This window comes from Pelobates fuscus, chromosome 1 (assembly GCF_036172605.1).
Source record: "Pelobates fuscus isolate aPelFus1 chromosome 1, aPelFus1.pri, whole genome shotgun sequence".
NCBI classification, from domain to species: Eukaryota; Metazoa; Chordata; class Amphibia; order Anura; family Pelobatidae; genus Pelobates; species Pelobates fuscus.
The window spans coordinates 150449705-150464580 of NC_086317.1; the positions used below are offsets into that span (position 1 = coordinate 150449705).

Consider the following 14876-nt stretch of genomic DNA (forward strand, 5'->3'; position numbering starts at 1 on the left):
TTATTTACTGATATAATACACCTCTCCATTGCTGACTGAACCCTGTTGAGGCAATAGAGGCAGTGACCTATTTCTATTACAATGTACAAAGCACTGATCAAATTTGGGATTGGTTAAAATAATGACAATAGGACTGAAGGCTGAATATGAAGATGCTAAGAAGATCCGTATCTCATTCATGTTTGGACTAACATTAGAGAGAGTCAGGGTATAGATCCACATGGAATTATCCAATCCAAATAACAAAACATACAGGGCAACCAACAAGATGACCGCTCTAGATGCCTTGTATTCAACAGTTCTACTTTGGGATTTGTCTGAGCTCCTCATGCCTTTCATGGATCTCTCATGAGAAAGCAACCTATACACAATGTAACTACTTGCCAAAGTCATTAGCCCTACAGAAAATAAATCACGAAGAGCATAAAATGATCCAATAGCAACATATGCTATGTAAGTTAAAAAGTCAGCATCACAATAGACCAAGTGTAAAGTATATGGGGAGGATGTAAGGTTTCTCCTGGCACGGGCATTCCAAACAAAATAAGGGTAAACAGAGAGGTTAATAAACCACAAAATTATTAGAATAATCACCACATTCTGGGTTACAATTTTTTTTATATAAAGCCAAAAACTTCTTCTTGGAGCTATGAGAATACACTGGTAGCAGCTAAGTAGACTGGTGACACAAATAGACATAGCACGACTCACTCTGAATGTGAATATAACCAATTTGCACTCTGGATCATTGAGTAAATCCTTTATGCCTAAGGAATTTAGGGATTCGGGTATAATTCTGGAAAGAATAAGAAGTAAATTTGCTACAGCTAGTGCCATCAATATAATGTTGGTGTGTAGCAGTTTCTTTTCAAGCACCCTGGTGTAGGTAAATTGGAATAAAATAAAGATGTTTCCCGGAATCCCAATTGTCATCAGTAGAAGAAAACCAGCAGCTTTAAATCCTGCCTGAAGTTCCATCAATCTTCCCAGAAACTGTCAAATGTCTTAAAAAAAAGAGATTTATAAAGATGATGAGAATGACCATAAGCATGCTATAATGATAAATAGATAGATACATGCATAAATATTTCAAAACATGTTAGAGTAGAGATTGTAGCTGTATTAGTCCAGTGATGCAGATGTAAATTAACCAATTAAATCAATATCTTCTAAAACCTTGTTTATTGGTTTAACAGAATTTTGTAATGACAAGCTTTGTAGAGAACCCCCCTTACTCAAGACTAAAGCATTTCTGAGCAAAAATGAGGCATAGAACTAAAAGTTGTGTTGCAACACTGGGGTTAACACGACATGAGTGCACATAAGACAAAGGTCTGATAGATCTTCTCCTGTCTGCTGCTCGCACCCGTATGGCCAACTCACGCTTGCAGGACTTCTCGCGGGTGGCTCCTTTTCTATGGAATAGCCCGCCTACCGCCATCAGACTCTCCCCTAGTCTTCAATCCTTTAAGAAGTGCCTTAAAACCCATATCTTTAGGAAAACTTATGGCCTTCCAGAGTAACCTCTACCTTACATACCTGCCTCGTGCTCTCTCCTAAAGGGCAGCACTCTACTCTCTCCTCCAGCTCTGCTTCACTCTCACCTTATTTGATTGATATTTCCTGTCCTAATGTGTTTTACACAACACCTCCTAAAGACTGTAAGCTCGTTTGAGCAGGGTCCTCTTCAACCTATCGTTCCTGTAAGGTTTCTTGCAATTGTCCTATTTATAGTTAAATTTCCCCCTCTCATAATATTGTAAAGCGCTACGGAATCTGTTGGCGCTATAAAAATGGCAATAATAATAATAGACAATAGACACCATTCTCGCAGAGGGTCATAAATATCTTGTGTAAGGATCACAGAGTGAGGGGGAGAGAAAACAAACAAATAGTACAACCTACATATACATAAATACACATATACATATATGTGCATACAATATGCACACAACTTTGAGTACTATGAGTTATTTTCAATCAAAAATGCTTTACAATTGAGACAGGGCTGTTCTCCTGAAAGCATGCCGTTCCAAATATCTGTTAGTCTAATAAAAAGGTACTAAAATATACTTATTTCACATGTTATTTTACATCTATATTTTAAAACATTATATTCAAGGGCATAACATTTAATATATGTAGTAAGAGCTTCTTTATCCAATGAGACATCAGACTGCTATTCTAGGGTCAAGAAGAAATATTTTCCTTGTTTGTTGCAAAACTTTTTTTTTTTGCTTTCTTTTGGATCAACAGCAAAAACAGATTTGAAAAAGGCTGAATTTCATGAATGCAAATCTTTTTTCAGCCTTTGTAAGTATATGTCACTACTGTGCCATTCCATAATATTTGCACCCTTGGTAAATATGAGCAAAGAAGGCTGTGAAAAAATATCTTTTGATATTGTGTTAAAAAAAATCACAAAATACTCTGATCTCATGAAAATGACACAATTGCAAACACAACACAGGTTTATAAAAATATCTGTCTTTCTGTCTATCTACGTGGCATAATTACTGGCAATAACACATAGACCAAATTCCCTTAGTCATTCATCAGAATGGGTAAGATCCAAGGAATATAGCTGTGCCAAAAGGTTGTTGAGCTTCACAAAATGGGAAGTGCCTAAAAGAAAATAACAAAAGCATTGGAAATGGGCATTTCCACCATCAGGGTAATACTTAAGAAGTTCCAGTCAACTGGAAATGTTATGAATTAACCTGGAAGAGGACATGTTTCTATATTGGCTCAATACAATGTGAAGTGGCTGGTTTCAGTGGTCTAAAATCTCCAAGGATCACAGCTGGAAAATTGAAGAAGTTAGTTGCATCTTGGTGTTAGAAAGTCTCCAAAACTACAATCTGACGTCACTTACATCACTACTAGTTTTTTGGAAGGGTTTCAAGACAAAATCCTCTAATCTCATCCAAAAGCAAACTCAAGCATCTTCTGTTTGCCAGACACTACTGGAACTTCAAATGAGATATGGTTCTATGGTCAGATGAAACTAGAGCTTTTTGGAAGCAAATACCAGGTGGGTAGGAGGACACAGAGAGGTAGCCATATGGAAAAGTACCTCATGCCCATGGTTGAATGAGCAGTTCTTTAATGTTTTGGGGCTTGTTTACATGGCATCATGGAATCTCTCATATATCAATGATCCAAAACATATATTCAAATCAACACAAAAATGTTTTACTGACTGCAAAAGCAAGGTACTGCTATGGGCATCCAGTCCCCTGATTTGAAGCCCATAAAAAACCTGTAGGTGAACTGAAGACAGTTCACCAGTGCTGACTTTGAACGTTGAAGGACCTGGATTGATCTTGTATGGAGTAATCGTCTCAAATCCCTTCCCATGTATTCTCCAACCTCATCAGGCATTACATGAGAAGACTCAGAGCTGTTATCTTGGCAAAGGGAGGTATCACAAACTATTAACCAAAAGGTTTTTTTTTTTTAATAAACCTATGTTGTGTTTGCAATTGTTTAATATCCATGAGAGCAGAGTATTTTTGTGTATTTTTTGAACAAAGGATTAGAAGGTTAAAAAATAAAGACATGTTTTCACAGCTTTCTGTGCTCATATTTACCAAGGATGCATTTACCAAGGATGCAAATATTATAACTACATGCTAATTTTCAAAATGATCACAATATTACATTTTGGCATATTCTTTATAAGCATACTTAATGCAAAAAGTGGCATCTAAAATTGAGACTTTCAAATAGGAATTGATGGACAATGTTAGAAAAACATTTGAAAGTAGTAAATATAAAAGGTGATATATCAGTTTTACAAACCATCACTGCATAACAGATGTAAAGAAAATGATAGGGCATAGAAGGTTCTTACAGAAAATAGCCATACAATTAATGCTAAAATAATAATGAATAATGACAAATAAATAAAATAACATTAAGTCAAGGTCCTGCTAGAGCTTTACCTTAATCTTCAACAAGTTATAATTCTCAATATTAGCTATAAGATTCTCCATTAAAAATAACCATACGTTCACCATACGGTCATTTACTAAAGTGAAAATGTAAAGTGATTTTTTAAAATGAAATTCAAATTTAAAGTCAAAATAACTGGACTGAGAGAAGTCTCTAAGTCAGCTTTATTTTCAGTTTGGCTACTACTGTGGCCTTAATTTGAAATTCACTTTGAAGAGTGTTGATGACCTTTTATGTACAGTACTATTAAAGCAACAGTGCATGATGTTTTTTTACATAAAAAAATCACTGCATCATCCTAATTCATGGAATTAATTTATGAAGTATGTGATTAACTCTTCTCATACCCCGTCTATTAATGCTGATAGAAAACAAGACAGTCTTCCTTATTTTTTACTCTTTATGCTTCTGAAGATGAAATCTCCTTCTCCTTAAATCTCAGTAGAAGACCACTTTTCGTGAAAAAACTGAGCGCAAGACAGTTATTTGTATTCAACCTGTATATATCTGAATAAAGTTGTCATACCCTAACATAACCTAATTAATTTTGAAACATTACTCTAAAACATGTTTAACAAGCAATAGGACTTACCTATTTACTCTGTAATCTCAACTTCGTTGTCTGATTATTATTTATGATTCCATATGTATTTATAATGCACTGTAATTCCTCAAGAGATCAATTAGAATTCTGCAGCTGATAAGGGGATTCAATTAAACTGTATTTCAAAATAATCATTAAGTTTTCTTTTGCAAAAGCTTGGATTTCATTTTGGAGCTTTTTTACAAACTTTCCCATGATTGTGGATTTTATCCTTTTCTAAAAAATTGTCAGCTCAGACTTTGTACCCGACTCTTACTTTATATATTTTACATGAATAAAAATTAATTAGGCATCAAGCGCCACCCTAACTGTTAACGTGCCTTGGCCTTAACACTATGTGGCTAACAAATACTTTGCATGTGCCAATTAGTTTTCTCCTTTTTATTTGATATGTGACCGAAAGGAAAACAAAAATGACATGGCTGCTGTTGTACCACAGTCATCCAGACTATATTTATTCTGGTTAAAAATAAAAGTATCTGGGTAGAGGCATGGCCTTTTCTGTGCATGTTTTGAGTTGGATGGCTCAGCCCTGTGCATATTACAGGCTGCTTCACAGAGACCATCAGAGCACATTCTGGCTCAATCTCAATCTCATGCTGTCCACCTGGTCCATTAAAAACACAATAGATCATTAGCTTCGCTACAAGTTGTAACACTGGCTGCATGAGCCCACCAGGCCCAAATAGGCATCGGCATTGCGCACAGTCCTTCTCCAGGCTCACCCTATGGCAGGGGTGATATAAACTCCATCTCATACAATGAGGCTGCCCCAGAATCAGAAGGATCTGAGCAGCGCATGTTACAGGCCTCAATTTGAGACTTCATGAAGTTCGAGGCAGACATTAGGGCAGAAATACACAAATAAACACACTTAACCCCTTAAGGACACATGACATGTGTGACATGTCATGATTCCCTTTTATTCCAGAAGTTTGGTCCTTAAGGGGTTAAGGACCACACTACTCAACTAAAGTAAAAATTAGAGGAGTTAATAGAAGCTCCCTAGCAGACCTCCCTGAAATCCATTTTCCAAGTCTTGGAGGTCAAGAAGAAAGCGCAAGTTGTTACAACAAAATCAGAATCGGAGTTATATCAGAGGATGTGGGACCAAAAAACTTGGGAACATGTGTACAAGCTATATAAAGTGCTCTGCTACCAGAGGTCTCAGACCTGGAGTTGTTATTTGACCATACTCTTTTTTTTTTTTGTAAATATGTTTTTATTTATTATTTTCAATATCAAGTTGTACCAGTATACATAGTATGGTATAGACATGTCGTTGGTGGTGACACGCAGGTCGCCGTCTGGCACTTGTGTAAGCAATTTTCGAGCAAGTAGGTAAAGGTGACACGCAGGTCACGTCACGGCTTTATAGGAAAAATGTATGAGCAATCAGGTAATGGTGACTCGCAGGTCACAGCCTAGCATTTCTAGAAGCATTTTCTGGACATGTAAACGGGGTAGATATATGGGTCCCTGCACAGTATGCGTATAATTTCTCCACCTGCACAGTTCAGCCTCAGTCCAGGGGAACGAGCGCAGCCCGAGCGGCGGCGGCTCTAGTCAGGGCACTCTAGGTTTGTATTACATCCTATATATACCGGCCTCCCCTGCTGCGCCCGTCCCCGTGCGCCGGTCGTGTTCTCGTGTACCGTGTCCGTTCGTATGGCTGCGGGGTGTCGGTCAGGTATCCCTCCTGTGAGGTGATCTGGTGTCGTGTCAGAGTGTTCAATCGGTCACAGAGTGGCTCTGCAGGGCGTCCAACCCCCGTTGTCATGGGTCTGTTTGTGGAGGTGCAGTTACTGTGGTCACCCCTTAGGGAAGTGAGTATCGTCGTATGAGCTGTTCATGTCCGCTCTGTTGGCGCTCCAGCTGTGAGCCATGCTAATAATCAGTGTGTGTGTGCCTGAGGGTAGGGGGGGGTCGGGGATGGCTTGTCTGGGAAGGTAGGGGAAGGGTGCGTCTACTTCCAAGTCCCTTCTGTCTGGGTCTGTCCTGTGGTTGTCCGGTCTGTTCGTCTCCTCGATGTGTCATTATGGGTCGTGTTGAAGTCTGGTCGCAAAGTCTGCCCTTGTGGTGGTCAGTATCCATTGGGTCCATATTTCCATGTACCTGGTCGTTGTGTTTGATGTAGTCATAATGAGTTCCTCTGTCGCCCTAAGCTCCTCCATTTGAGAGAACCAGGATGTTAGCGGAGGTGTCATTTGCCGTTTCCAGAATTGGGGTATTACCTGCTTGGCGGTATTTAGAATCCTGATGGTCAGTGAGTGTTTGTAGCGTGTTCTCGGGGTCTGTGTGTGGTGTAGGAGCATGTGTTCTGGAAGGAAGGGGGGTGGTATGTCGGTGAAGGTTTTCAGGATGTTATGTATGCCCCGCCAGAAGGGCTGCACCAGTTCACAATCCCACCAGAGGTGGAGTGTAGTGCCGGTCTCCCTATTGCACCTCCAACAGAGGTCTGTATGTTCAGGGTCCATGGCATGCAGTACCGTTGGGGTACGGTACCAGTTCGTTAGCAGCTTAAACGCTGTCTCTTGGGTTTTGCTGAAGACTGAACAGTGGTGTGTCAAGTAGCACATCTGTTCCCAGTCTTCCTCCGAGAAAGTCTTCCCTAATGTTCGTTCCCATTTCCCCATGAATTTAGGAGTCTCCCCGGGTGTTTCCCTTTGTAGCATGGCGTATATGTGTGAGATTCCGTGAGGTTGCGGGTCTGGCTCCATACATAGCCTCTCAAATGCGGTGGGGTCGCGTTTCCTTGCCATGCCCTCAGGGAGGGTGTGCACAAAACTCCGAAGCTGTCTGTGTTTAAGGTGGTGTAAGAGGGTGGGGGCGGTCTCTCCCAGTAAGGTCGGGAGTGTCTTGCATTCCGTCCCCGCCAGGAGGTGGTGTAGTCTTGGGATTTTATGTCTGAGTAGGTCCCTGAGCGCGTTGGGGTCAAGCCCCGGGGGGAAGCTGTTGTTGTGTGTGAGTGGGAGCAGGGGAGACGGGAACGGGGCCAGTCCACTTCTCTTCGCCACTCTCTCCCACACCCTCAGTGTTGCGGTCGTGTATGGCGTGCCCAGTCCTCCATAACCCCCTCTCCCTGTCCACGGGACCGTGGACAGTGGTGTCCCCGTGTCCGCCTCTTCCGCCTCCTTCCATCGCTTGTGAACCCTCTCTTTTGTCCACTCCATGACACGTTGGAGATGACATGCGTCATAGTACAGGGCGAAGTCCGGTATGGCTAAGCCCCCCCTGTCTTTTGGCAATGTCAGTGTAGTTAGTTTGACCCTTGGCCGTTTGCAGTCCCATATGTATTTCCCGATGTCTTGTCTCAGGGTTCGGAAGAATGAGCTGGGGATGGTGACCGGTATGGCTTGCATTAGATATAGCAGGCGCGGGAGAAGGTTCATCTTTATAACTTGAACCCTACCTAGCCATGAGATGTGCGGGTATGCCCATTCAGAAAGGTCTTTCCGGAATCTGTCCAGTAGGGGTGTGAAGTTGTGTTTGAATAGGTCAGTATCCTTCCTTGTTAACCAGGTGCCCAAATACTGTATGCGGTGTTGTGCCCATTGGAAGGTATGGCTCTGTCTTAGAGGGGAGGCTCTATGTTCCGATAGGTTCATGTTCAGGATGTAAGATTTCGTGTAGTTGATTTTGAGGTTAGCAATCTCCCTAAAGGTCTCAAAGGCCTTCAGGATATTCGGGAGTGAGACCTCCGGGTTGGAGACGAAAAAAAGGAGGTCGTCGGCATACGCCGCGATTTTGTGTTGCGTGTCTCCAGATCCTATTCCCCTGATTGCCTCATTGTGTCTTATGTGCGTCAGGAAGGGTTCGAGCGTCAGCACGAAGAGCAGGGGGGATAGGGGGCATCCCTGCCGCGTACCGTTGGTGATGGGGAAGGCGCTCGTCAGGGCTCCGTTCACTATGACGTGTGCGGTGGGCCCGTCGTACAACGCCTCGACCCACCCCCGGAAATGCGGCCCCAGTCCGATGTGTGTCAGTGTGTGGAACATATATTGCCAGTCGACTCTGTCGAAGGCCTTCTCTGCGTCTGTCGACAGCAGCAGAAGGCCCTCGGTCCCGCCATGTCGTCTATGCATGAGTGTTAGCGCCCTGATCGTGTTATCCCTAGCTTCGCGTCCCCTGACAAAGCCTACCTGGTCTGGGTGTATGAGGGTGGGGATGTGTGTCTGGAGTCTTGTGGCTAGTATTTTAGCCAACAGTTTGACATCGCAGTTAATCAGTGAGATGGGCCTGTAGTTCCCGCAATGTTCCCTATCCTTGCCTTCCTTGGGGATGAGCGCGATGTGTGCTGTTAGCGACTGTTTCGGTAGGTGGTGGCCCTCCCGGAGTGCGTTTAAGGCCTCTAGAAGGGGTGAGTATAGTAGGTCTGCGAACGTAGTGTAGTATTTGAGAGGCAGCCCGTCTGGGCCGGGACTTTTGCCTTGTTTCATCATTTTAATGATGCGGGCCAGCTCTTCTATGGAGATCGGTTCGTCTAGCCTGTCCGCGATTTCCGGTGTCAAGGACGGGAGGGAGTGTTCTGACAAGTAGTCCTGTATTTTCGCATGTAGTTCTTCCCCGTGTTTGTGTTGGTAGGGTCTGGGAAGGGCATAGAGGTTCGCGTAGTAATCCCGAGTTATATCAAGGATCTTGGAAGGCAGTTGGTGTAAGGTGCCCTTAGAGTCTCTCATCCTGTCTATATATGTCCCCTGTCGCCTTTTGGCTAGCATTCTGGCCAGTAGCTTTCCACTTTTGTTGCCGTGGAGCAGGAAGAAGGCCTTGTGTCTAAGTGCATCCCTGTGGTGTTGTCTGTGTAGGAGGCCCGTCAGGTCGCGTCTGAGTTGCAGTAATGTCGCCTGGTGTGTCGGTAGTTGTGCGGTTTTATTGAGTGTTTCCACCTTGTGTATTTCTGCTACTAGGTCTGCCATGCGACTATTGGTCTGTTTTTTGAGAGTGGACCCCTGGCGGATGAAGTGGCCGCGTATCACACTTTTGTGTGCCTCCCATCTGATGGTAGGTGAGGTGTGGTCTGTAGTGTTCGTCTCAAAGTATTCCTTAAGTGTGCCTGAGATTTCGGACGTAAAGTCGGGTCTGGTCAGTAGGTAGTCATTAAGTCGCCATTTGTTGTGGCGGGGCCTGAACATGGGTGAGGAGAGTGTCAGGGTCACCGGCGCGTGATCCGACCACGTCGGCACCCCGTGTTCCGCCGCGCTCGTGGTCGGTAGATTATAGTGAGAGGTGAAGATGTAGTCTAATCTGGTGTAGGTGTTGTGGACCTGTGAGAAATATGTGTAATCCCTCTCGTCAGGGTGATAGGCCCTCCAGCAGTCTATCAATTGAGATCGGGTCAGGAGAGTTTTGATTGCATTCAGGTGTTGCGACGGGACCCCCGATTTCCCGGTCGAGGAGTCCCACCTTGGGTTGAGCGCGACATTGAGGTCGCCCCCTACTATGAGGATCCCTTCCGAGAAGGGCTTGAGTATCCTAAGTGTGCGTGCCAGGAACCGGTATTGTCGAGTATTCGGTGCATATATATTTGCGAACGTGTAGGCCTGGCCGGCTATTGTGCCCTTAAGGAAGATGAATCTGCCCTCTCTGTCTGTTAACTGTCCCGTTACTACTAGTGGTATGTGTTTCCCGATTAGAATGGCCGTCCCTCTGGACCTCCCCGCGTGATAGTCACTATAGTATCCAGTGGGATAATGTTGGTTCGTCAGTTTGGGCCTAGACCCTTCCCGAAAGTGCGTTTCCTGAATTAGCACTATTGAGGCTCTGTGGGTGTGGAAGTCTCGGAGCGCTCCTGAGCGCTTCTCCGGTTTATTAAGACCTCTGGCATTGATGGAGAGGACCGTGAGGCAGTCCGGCACGAGTGCCCTTGTGTCGGGGTGTGAGGGTGGCTGTGTCATTCCGTCCGTGGGTCCCAGTCCAGTCCAGGGGTCTATGGTCATCCTCGTCTGCTAGTTACGGGTCGGATGGGGTATGCAGGGAAGGAGGGGGGAGGGGGAAGGTGATGTGTGAAGTGTGTGTAGGTGTGTCCTCGCCTCTGTGAAGAGACGGTGAGGTGGCAGCGACGGGGAACGGATTAGTCAGCGGCCACCAGTGGCCCGCTGATCCCGTTCACCTTGCCTTGGTCGCTGGGCCCTATAGGGCAGCAGAAGGAAGTCGAGCGACTTCGGGTGGAACCAGTCCTCCCCGCGTCTGTGCGTCTGTCTGTGGTAGACAAGTGGGTACCTGATTGTGTAGGTCGGTTTGTAGGTTCCGCGTAGTTTCTCTGTCGGCTGTGTCAGCTACAGTCGGGTTTGTGTTAGCGTCCTCCTCGGTTGAAGTCGTAAGTAGTAGGCTCCGGGTCTTAGCACTAGTCGCCGTCTGGGGTGCCTGTCTTGCGCATGTGGAGAAAAAGCAAATAACATAACAGTTACATAAACACTTGCCATATAACTCTCTCAACATTAAACATCAAACAATAAACTGTGTTGTGGTGTACATCCGCCTGCTGCTTGATTCAATTCTTGTCATAGCTACGTACCTAACTAACGTGCCCTCTCCTCCCCCTCCCGCCACCCGTGTCCCAGCCCAATCGCCATTTTCCCAGCCCTCCCCAAAGAGGTTCCTATTCCCCCCCTATGTCAGTTTTCTCCATATTCGTGTCTCACCACGTGTGTGTGATGAGGGAGCGGGAGTCTAGGCCGCAGAACAGTGTGGCTCTTTTCTCCAACCTTTAAGCTATACGTGAGTGAGACCCCCCGGTGGAGCCCGCCCCCCTGCTCGTTTAGGTCATCACAGGGCAGGTAGGGCTCCAGCGGCGGGCCCCAGTCCTAAGAGGGCTCCGCATTCATTACTGCGCCGGGCCTAGTGGGCGCCTCTCTCCCCTCCCCCTCCCCCCACCCTCTCCAGCGGTCGTCAGATGGTTATTGTGGAAGGCCATGAGTTCCCATTGTATAAGGGCGGGTGGCTACCTCAATGGAGCGAGTTCTATACTTTTTACTCCTTACGTATCCCCCCAGTGCCTGCCTCCCCCCATGTGTCCGGGCCGGGTGGGTCCCCCCTGTATCCCTAATCTCCCCTTGCGTAGAGCAGTGTGTCTTTGTGAGATAGTCTGAGAACCCCCAGAGTCTCTGGAGGGACTAAGCCCCGTTCAGGGGAGTGAGTCCCGTCAGTTGGTACTTGCGATTATATACTGCAGCAGTCAGTGGTGTGTACTTAAACCGCCATCCCGGAGGGTCGGATAGCCTGTTGTCTAGTCCCTCTGCTCCTGGGCTGCTGTGGCCGAGGCCCTGAAGTCATCTGTAGCGGTGCATAGAAGGCGAGAGGATCCGGCCATTGCAGGGTGATAGGTGGGAGGCGTAGTTCCAAGGCTAAGTCGCTCAGGTCCTCCGGGTTTCGGATAGCAAAAGGTCCTTGCTGGGTAATAACTTGGAGTCCGGTCGGGAAAGACCACCTGTATCTAAGTCTGTGATTTTGGAGAAGTCTTGTAAGGGGCTTCATAGCCCGCCGGTAGGCCAGGGTGGCCGGTGAGAGGTCCGGGTATAATTGTAATTCCACGCCATTTAGCTGCACCTTGTCAGTGTTGCGTGCTTTCTGCAGGATTTCTTCCTTCAGCTTGAAGTCGGCTAGGCAGCAGATGGTGTCTCTTGGAGGAGCCTCAGGAGGGCCCCTTGGTCTCAGGGCTCTGTGGGCTCTAACGAGCTCTATCTCGGAGTGCTCAGGGCGGCCCAGGATCATGTTGAACAGGTTCACGAGGGTGTCAGCTATCGGCGTCGCCTGGTCAAGGTCTTCTGGGATGCCACGCACCCGAATGTTCTGGCGCCTGCCACGGTTGTCCAAATCTTCCATGTGCAGGGCCATTTGTCTCATTTGTGCCGTGTGGCGGCGTACTGCGTCTGTGGTTGCAGATTGAGCAGAGGTTAAATGGTCGGTGTCTGCTTCGAGTTGGGCCACTTTGGTGTGTAGGCCCTGAATGTCCTCCCTGAGGGAGTGCAATTCAGCTGTGAGAGAGGCTTTCAGCTCGGAGTTGGCCTCCTTCAAGTCTTGTCTGGTAGGCAAGGCTTTAATTAGTTGGACCCAGTCTGGGTGTTGGTCCGGAGGGGTCTGGGCAGCAGTTGTTGGGCCCTCACCTCGTGGCGACGCTGGGCGGGAGGCGTCCTCATGCTCTTCATTGGCGTAGGCCTGAGTGGCCGCGTCCGCGGGAGCCACGAGGAAGTGTCGTAGCGATGTCGTTGCTGTGCCCTTCGGCGTGACCGCCGGCTTGGTAGTGCTCGATGCCCGGTGGGTTTTACCCATTTCTGCCCGCGGAATCAGTGCTGTGAGGAGGATTAGTGCTCAGCCTGCAGAGGAGCTCCGGGTCTACGCCGCCATCTTCCTCGGCTTCCAAGCCACGCCCCCGACCATACTCTTTTTATAGCACCAAGCCTATGCAAGTGGCTAGTTTAAATTAAGCTTTTAACAACAAGTACACTCATCTCCAGATATAAACAAATGTATCTGCTTCCATGATGATCAAGAGCAGTTTGTTTTGATGGAAAATTTCTATTTAGTTTTAGTCGTATATTAATCATCTAAATTGTTGTAGTTTTAGTCGACATGACTAAAATCTAATGGGTTTAGTTAAAGCCTCTATCTGTCTCTTTTGTCTCTTCCCCAGCCCCTCTGTGTCTCTTTGTGTCCCCCCAGCCCTTCTGAGTGTCTCCCATTCCAAGCCCACGTCTATCTATTTTGCTCCTTCCACTGTCTGCCTCTTTTGCCTCTACCCCAGTCACTATGTGGCTCCAAAATGTTAGTCGACTAAATTTGATGAAAATTGTAAGTTAATTAAATTAATACTGGCCAAGAGGAGGGACTTCACGTCCATCACGAGAGCCTTGATAGTTGCCAACATAATTTATAAATTTGGATTCCTGGCTGAGCTGATTGCTCAATTAAATATCTGTCTACCATCCTCACCTCACCTTCTAAGCATGAATCACTGGTCACGGTGCCCAAAACCTGGCACAAGTACCTATCAATACCTGACACAATGGTGGAATCACAGATCGTTGCCCATGACTCTACTTGCTAGCCTTGCCACTTTACAAAATCACCACACCATAGCATATCCTGTTGATTTTTTTTCTTAAAGCTGTTAATGTAAGCTTTTTTACTACTTCCTGTAAGGAGGGACTTTTTATTATAATAAAGAGATTAAAAAAAAAAAGCATGCACACACACAAAAAAAAAACCTTTATATTTTTATGCCGATATCAATATATAGAGCTTAATACCATGAGCCACTCTGAGGTGCATATCCAGTTTTGTGTTTGTACCTAGACTTAATTGAGCCATTATCACTTGTTATATTTTGTTCCAATACTTTTTACGTGCTTGTTGCCCACACCTGCTGGTTGTTACCCACACCCCAGCATTTAGTGGAAACTATTGCCTTATCACTCAGATGGGGAGTACAGGCCTTTTATACATCTCAGCACCAAGACTTAGAACGGAATATTTACAGACAGGAGGGATGCATTAACCACACACTCCTTTCTATTCCCTTGGGAGATCCTGAGATCTTGATAAGGACCACTTAAGATTTCCACTGCTTAGTGGAAACAATGCTACCCTACATATAGTATGATTTTAATATTTTTATCTCTCAATACCAAAGGCCTTAATTTACTGCACAAACGATTCTTGACTTTACAAGAAGCCAAATGAGCAAATGCCGAAATGCTATTTTTCCAAGAAACCCACTTCAAATGTGGACATTGACCAACATTTCATTCTGACCAATATCCACTTAATTACCATGCCTATTATAAGACCGAGAAAAGAAGTACATTGCTACTGATTAGCAAAGATGTTATGTTCTCTTTTGTTTTCAAAGTTGGGGATAGGTAGAGTCATTTCTCCTACTGCAGTATACTATAGACAGCTCTCCCTATACCCTTTTAAACATTTATGGTCCACATGATAACCAACCTAAATTCCTCCAGTCTATTTCCAGCCTACTGATGAAACATAAGTGATCAGTGGAGACACTTATTTCCTACTTTATCAACACTTAGATGCTTCCCAGATAGTGTCAAGATAGACTAATACACAGAACCTAAAAAGGGCACACTGTTTAAACTCTATAATAACTGATGTATATGTTGTGGTTTAATGCATGAACTGTATTGGTGGGATTGGGAAGGCAGCTCAATACTAGTTAGTGCAAATAAATGGAAAGTAACTTACAGAGAAGGAGCAAAATTGGGGTTTTCTCAATCCATACAGCATAGGTAGTAAATTCCCTACCAAGGAAAGTGATGTCCAAAAAAGTGATGGAATAAAAGCAAGAGTGTCCAGAGTG

General features: G+C 45.3%; 1 protein-coding gene across 1 annotated transcript; it reads right to left on the bottom strand.

Annotated features, from left to right (window-relative positions):
• Nucleotides 1-978, bottom strand: LOC134600933 (olfactory receptor class A-like protein 1). Its single transcript, XM_063445357.1, has one exon. It carries the CDS (start codon nucleotides 976-978, stop codon nucleotides 1-3), a length of 978 nt encoding a protein of 325 aa, XP_063301427.1.
• Between the last annotated feature and the right edge of the window lie 13898 nt (nucleotides 979-14876).

Bases quoted from the DNA above. Each gene is read 5' to 3' on its own strand.
- LOC134600933 (XM_063445357.1), bottom strand. From the start codon at position 978: ATGGAACTTCAGGCAGGATTTAAAGCTGCTGGTTTTCTTCTACTGATG.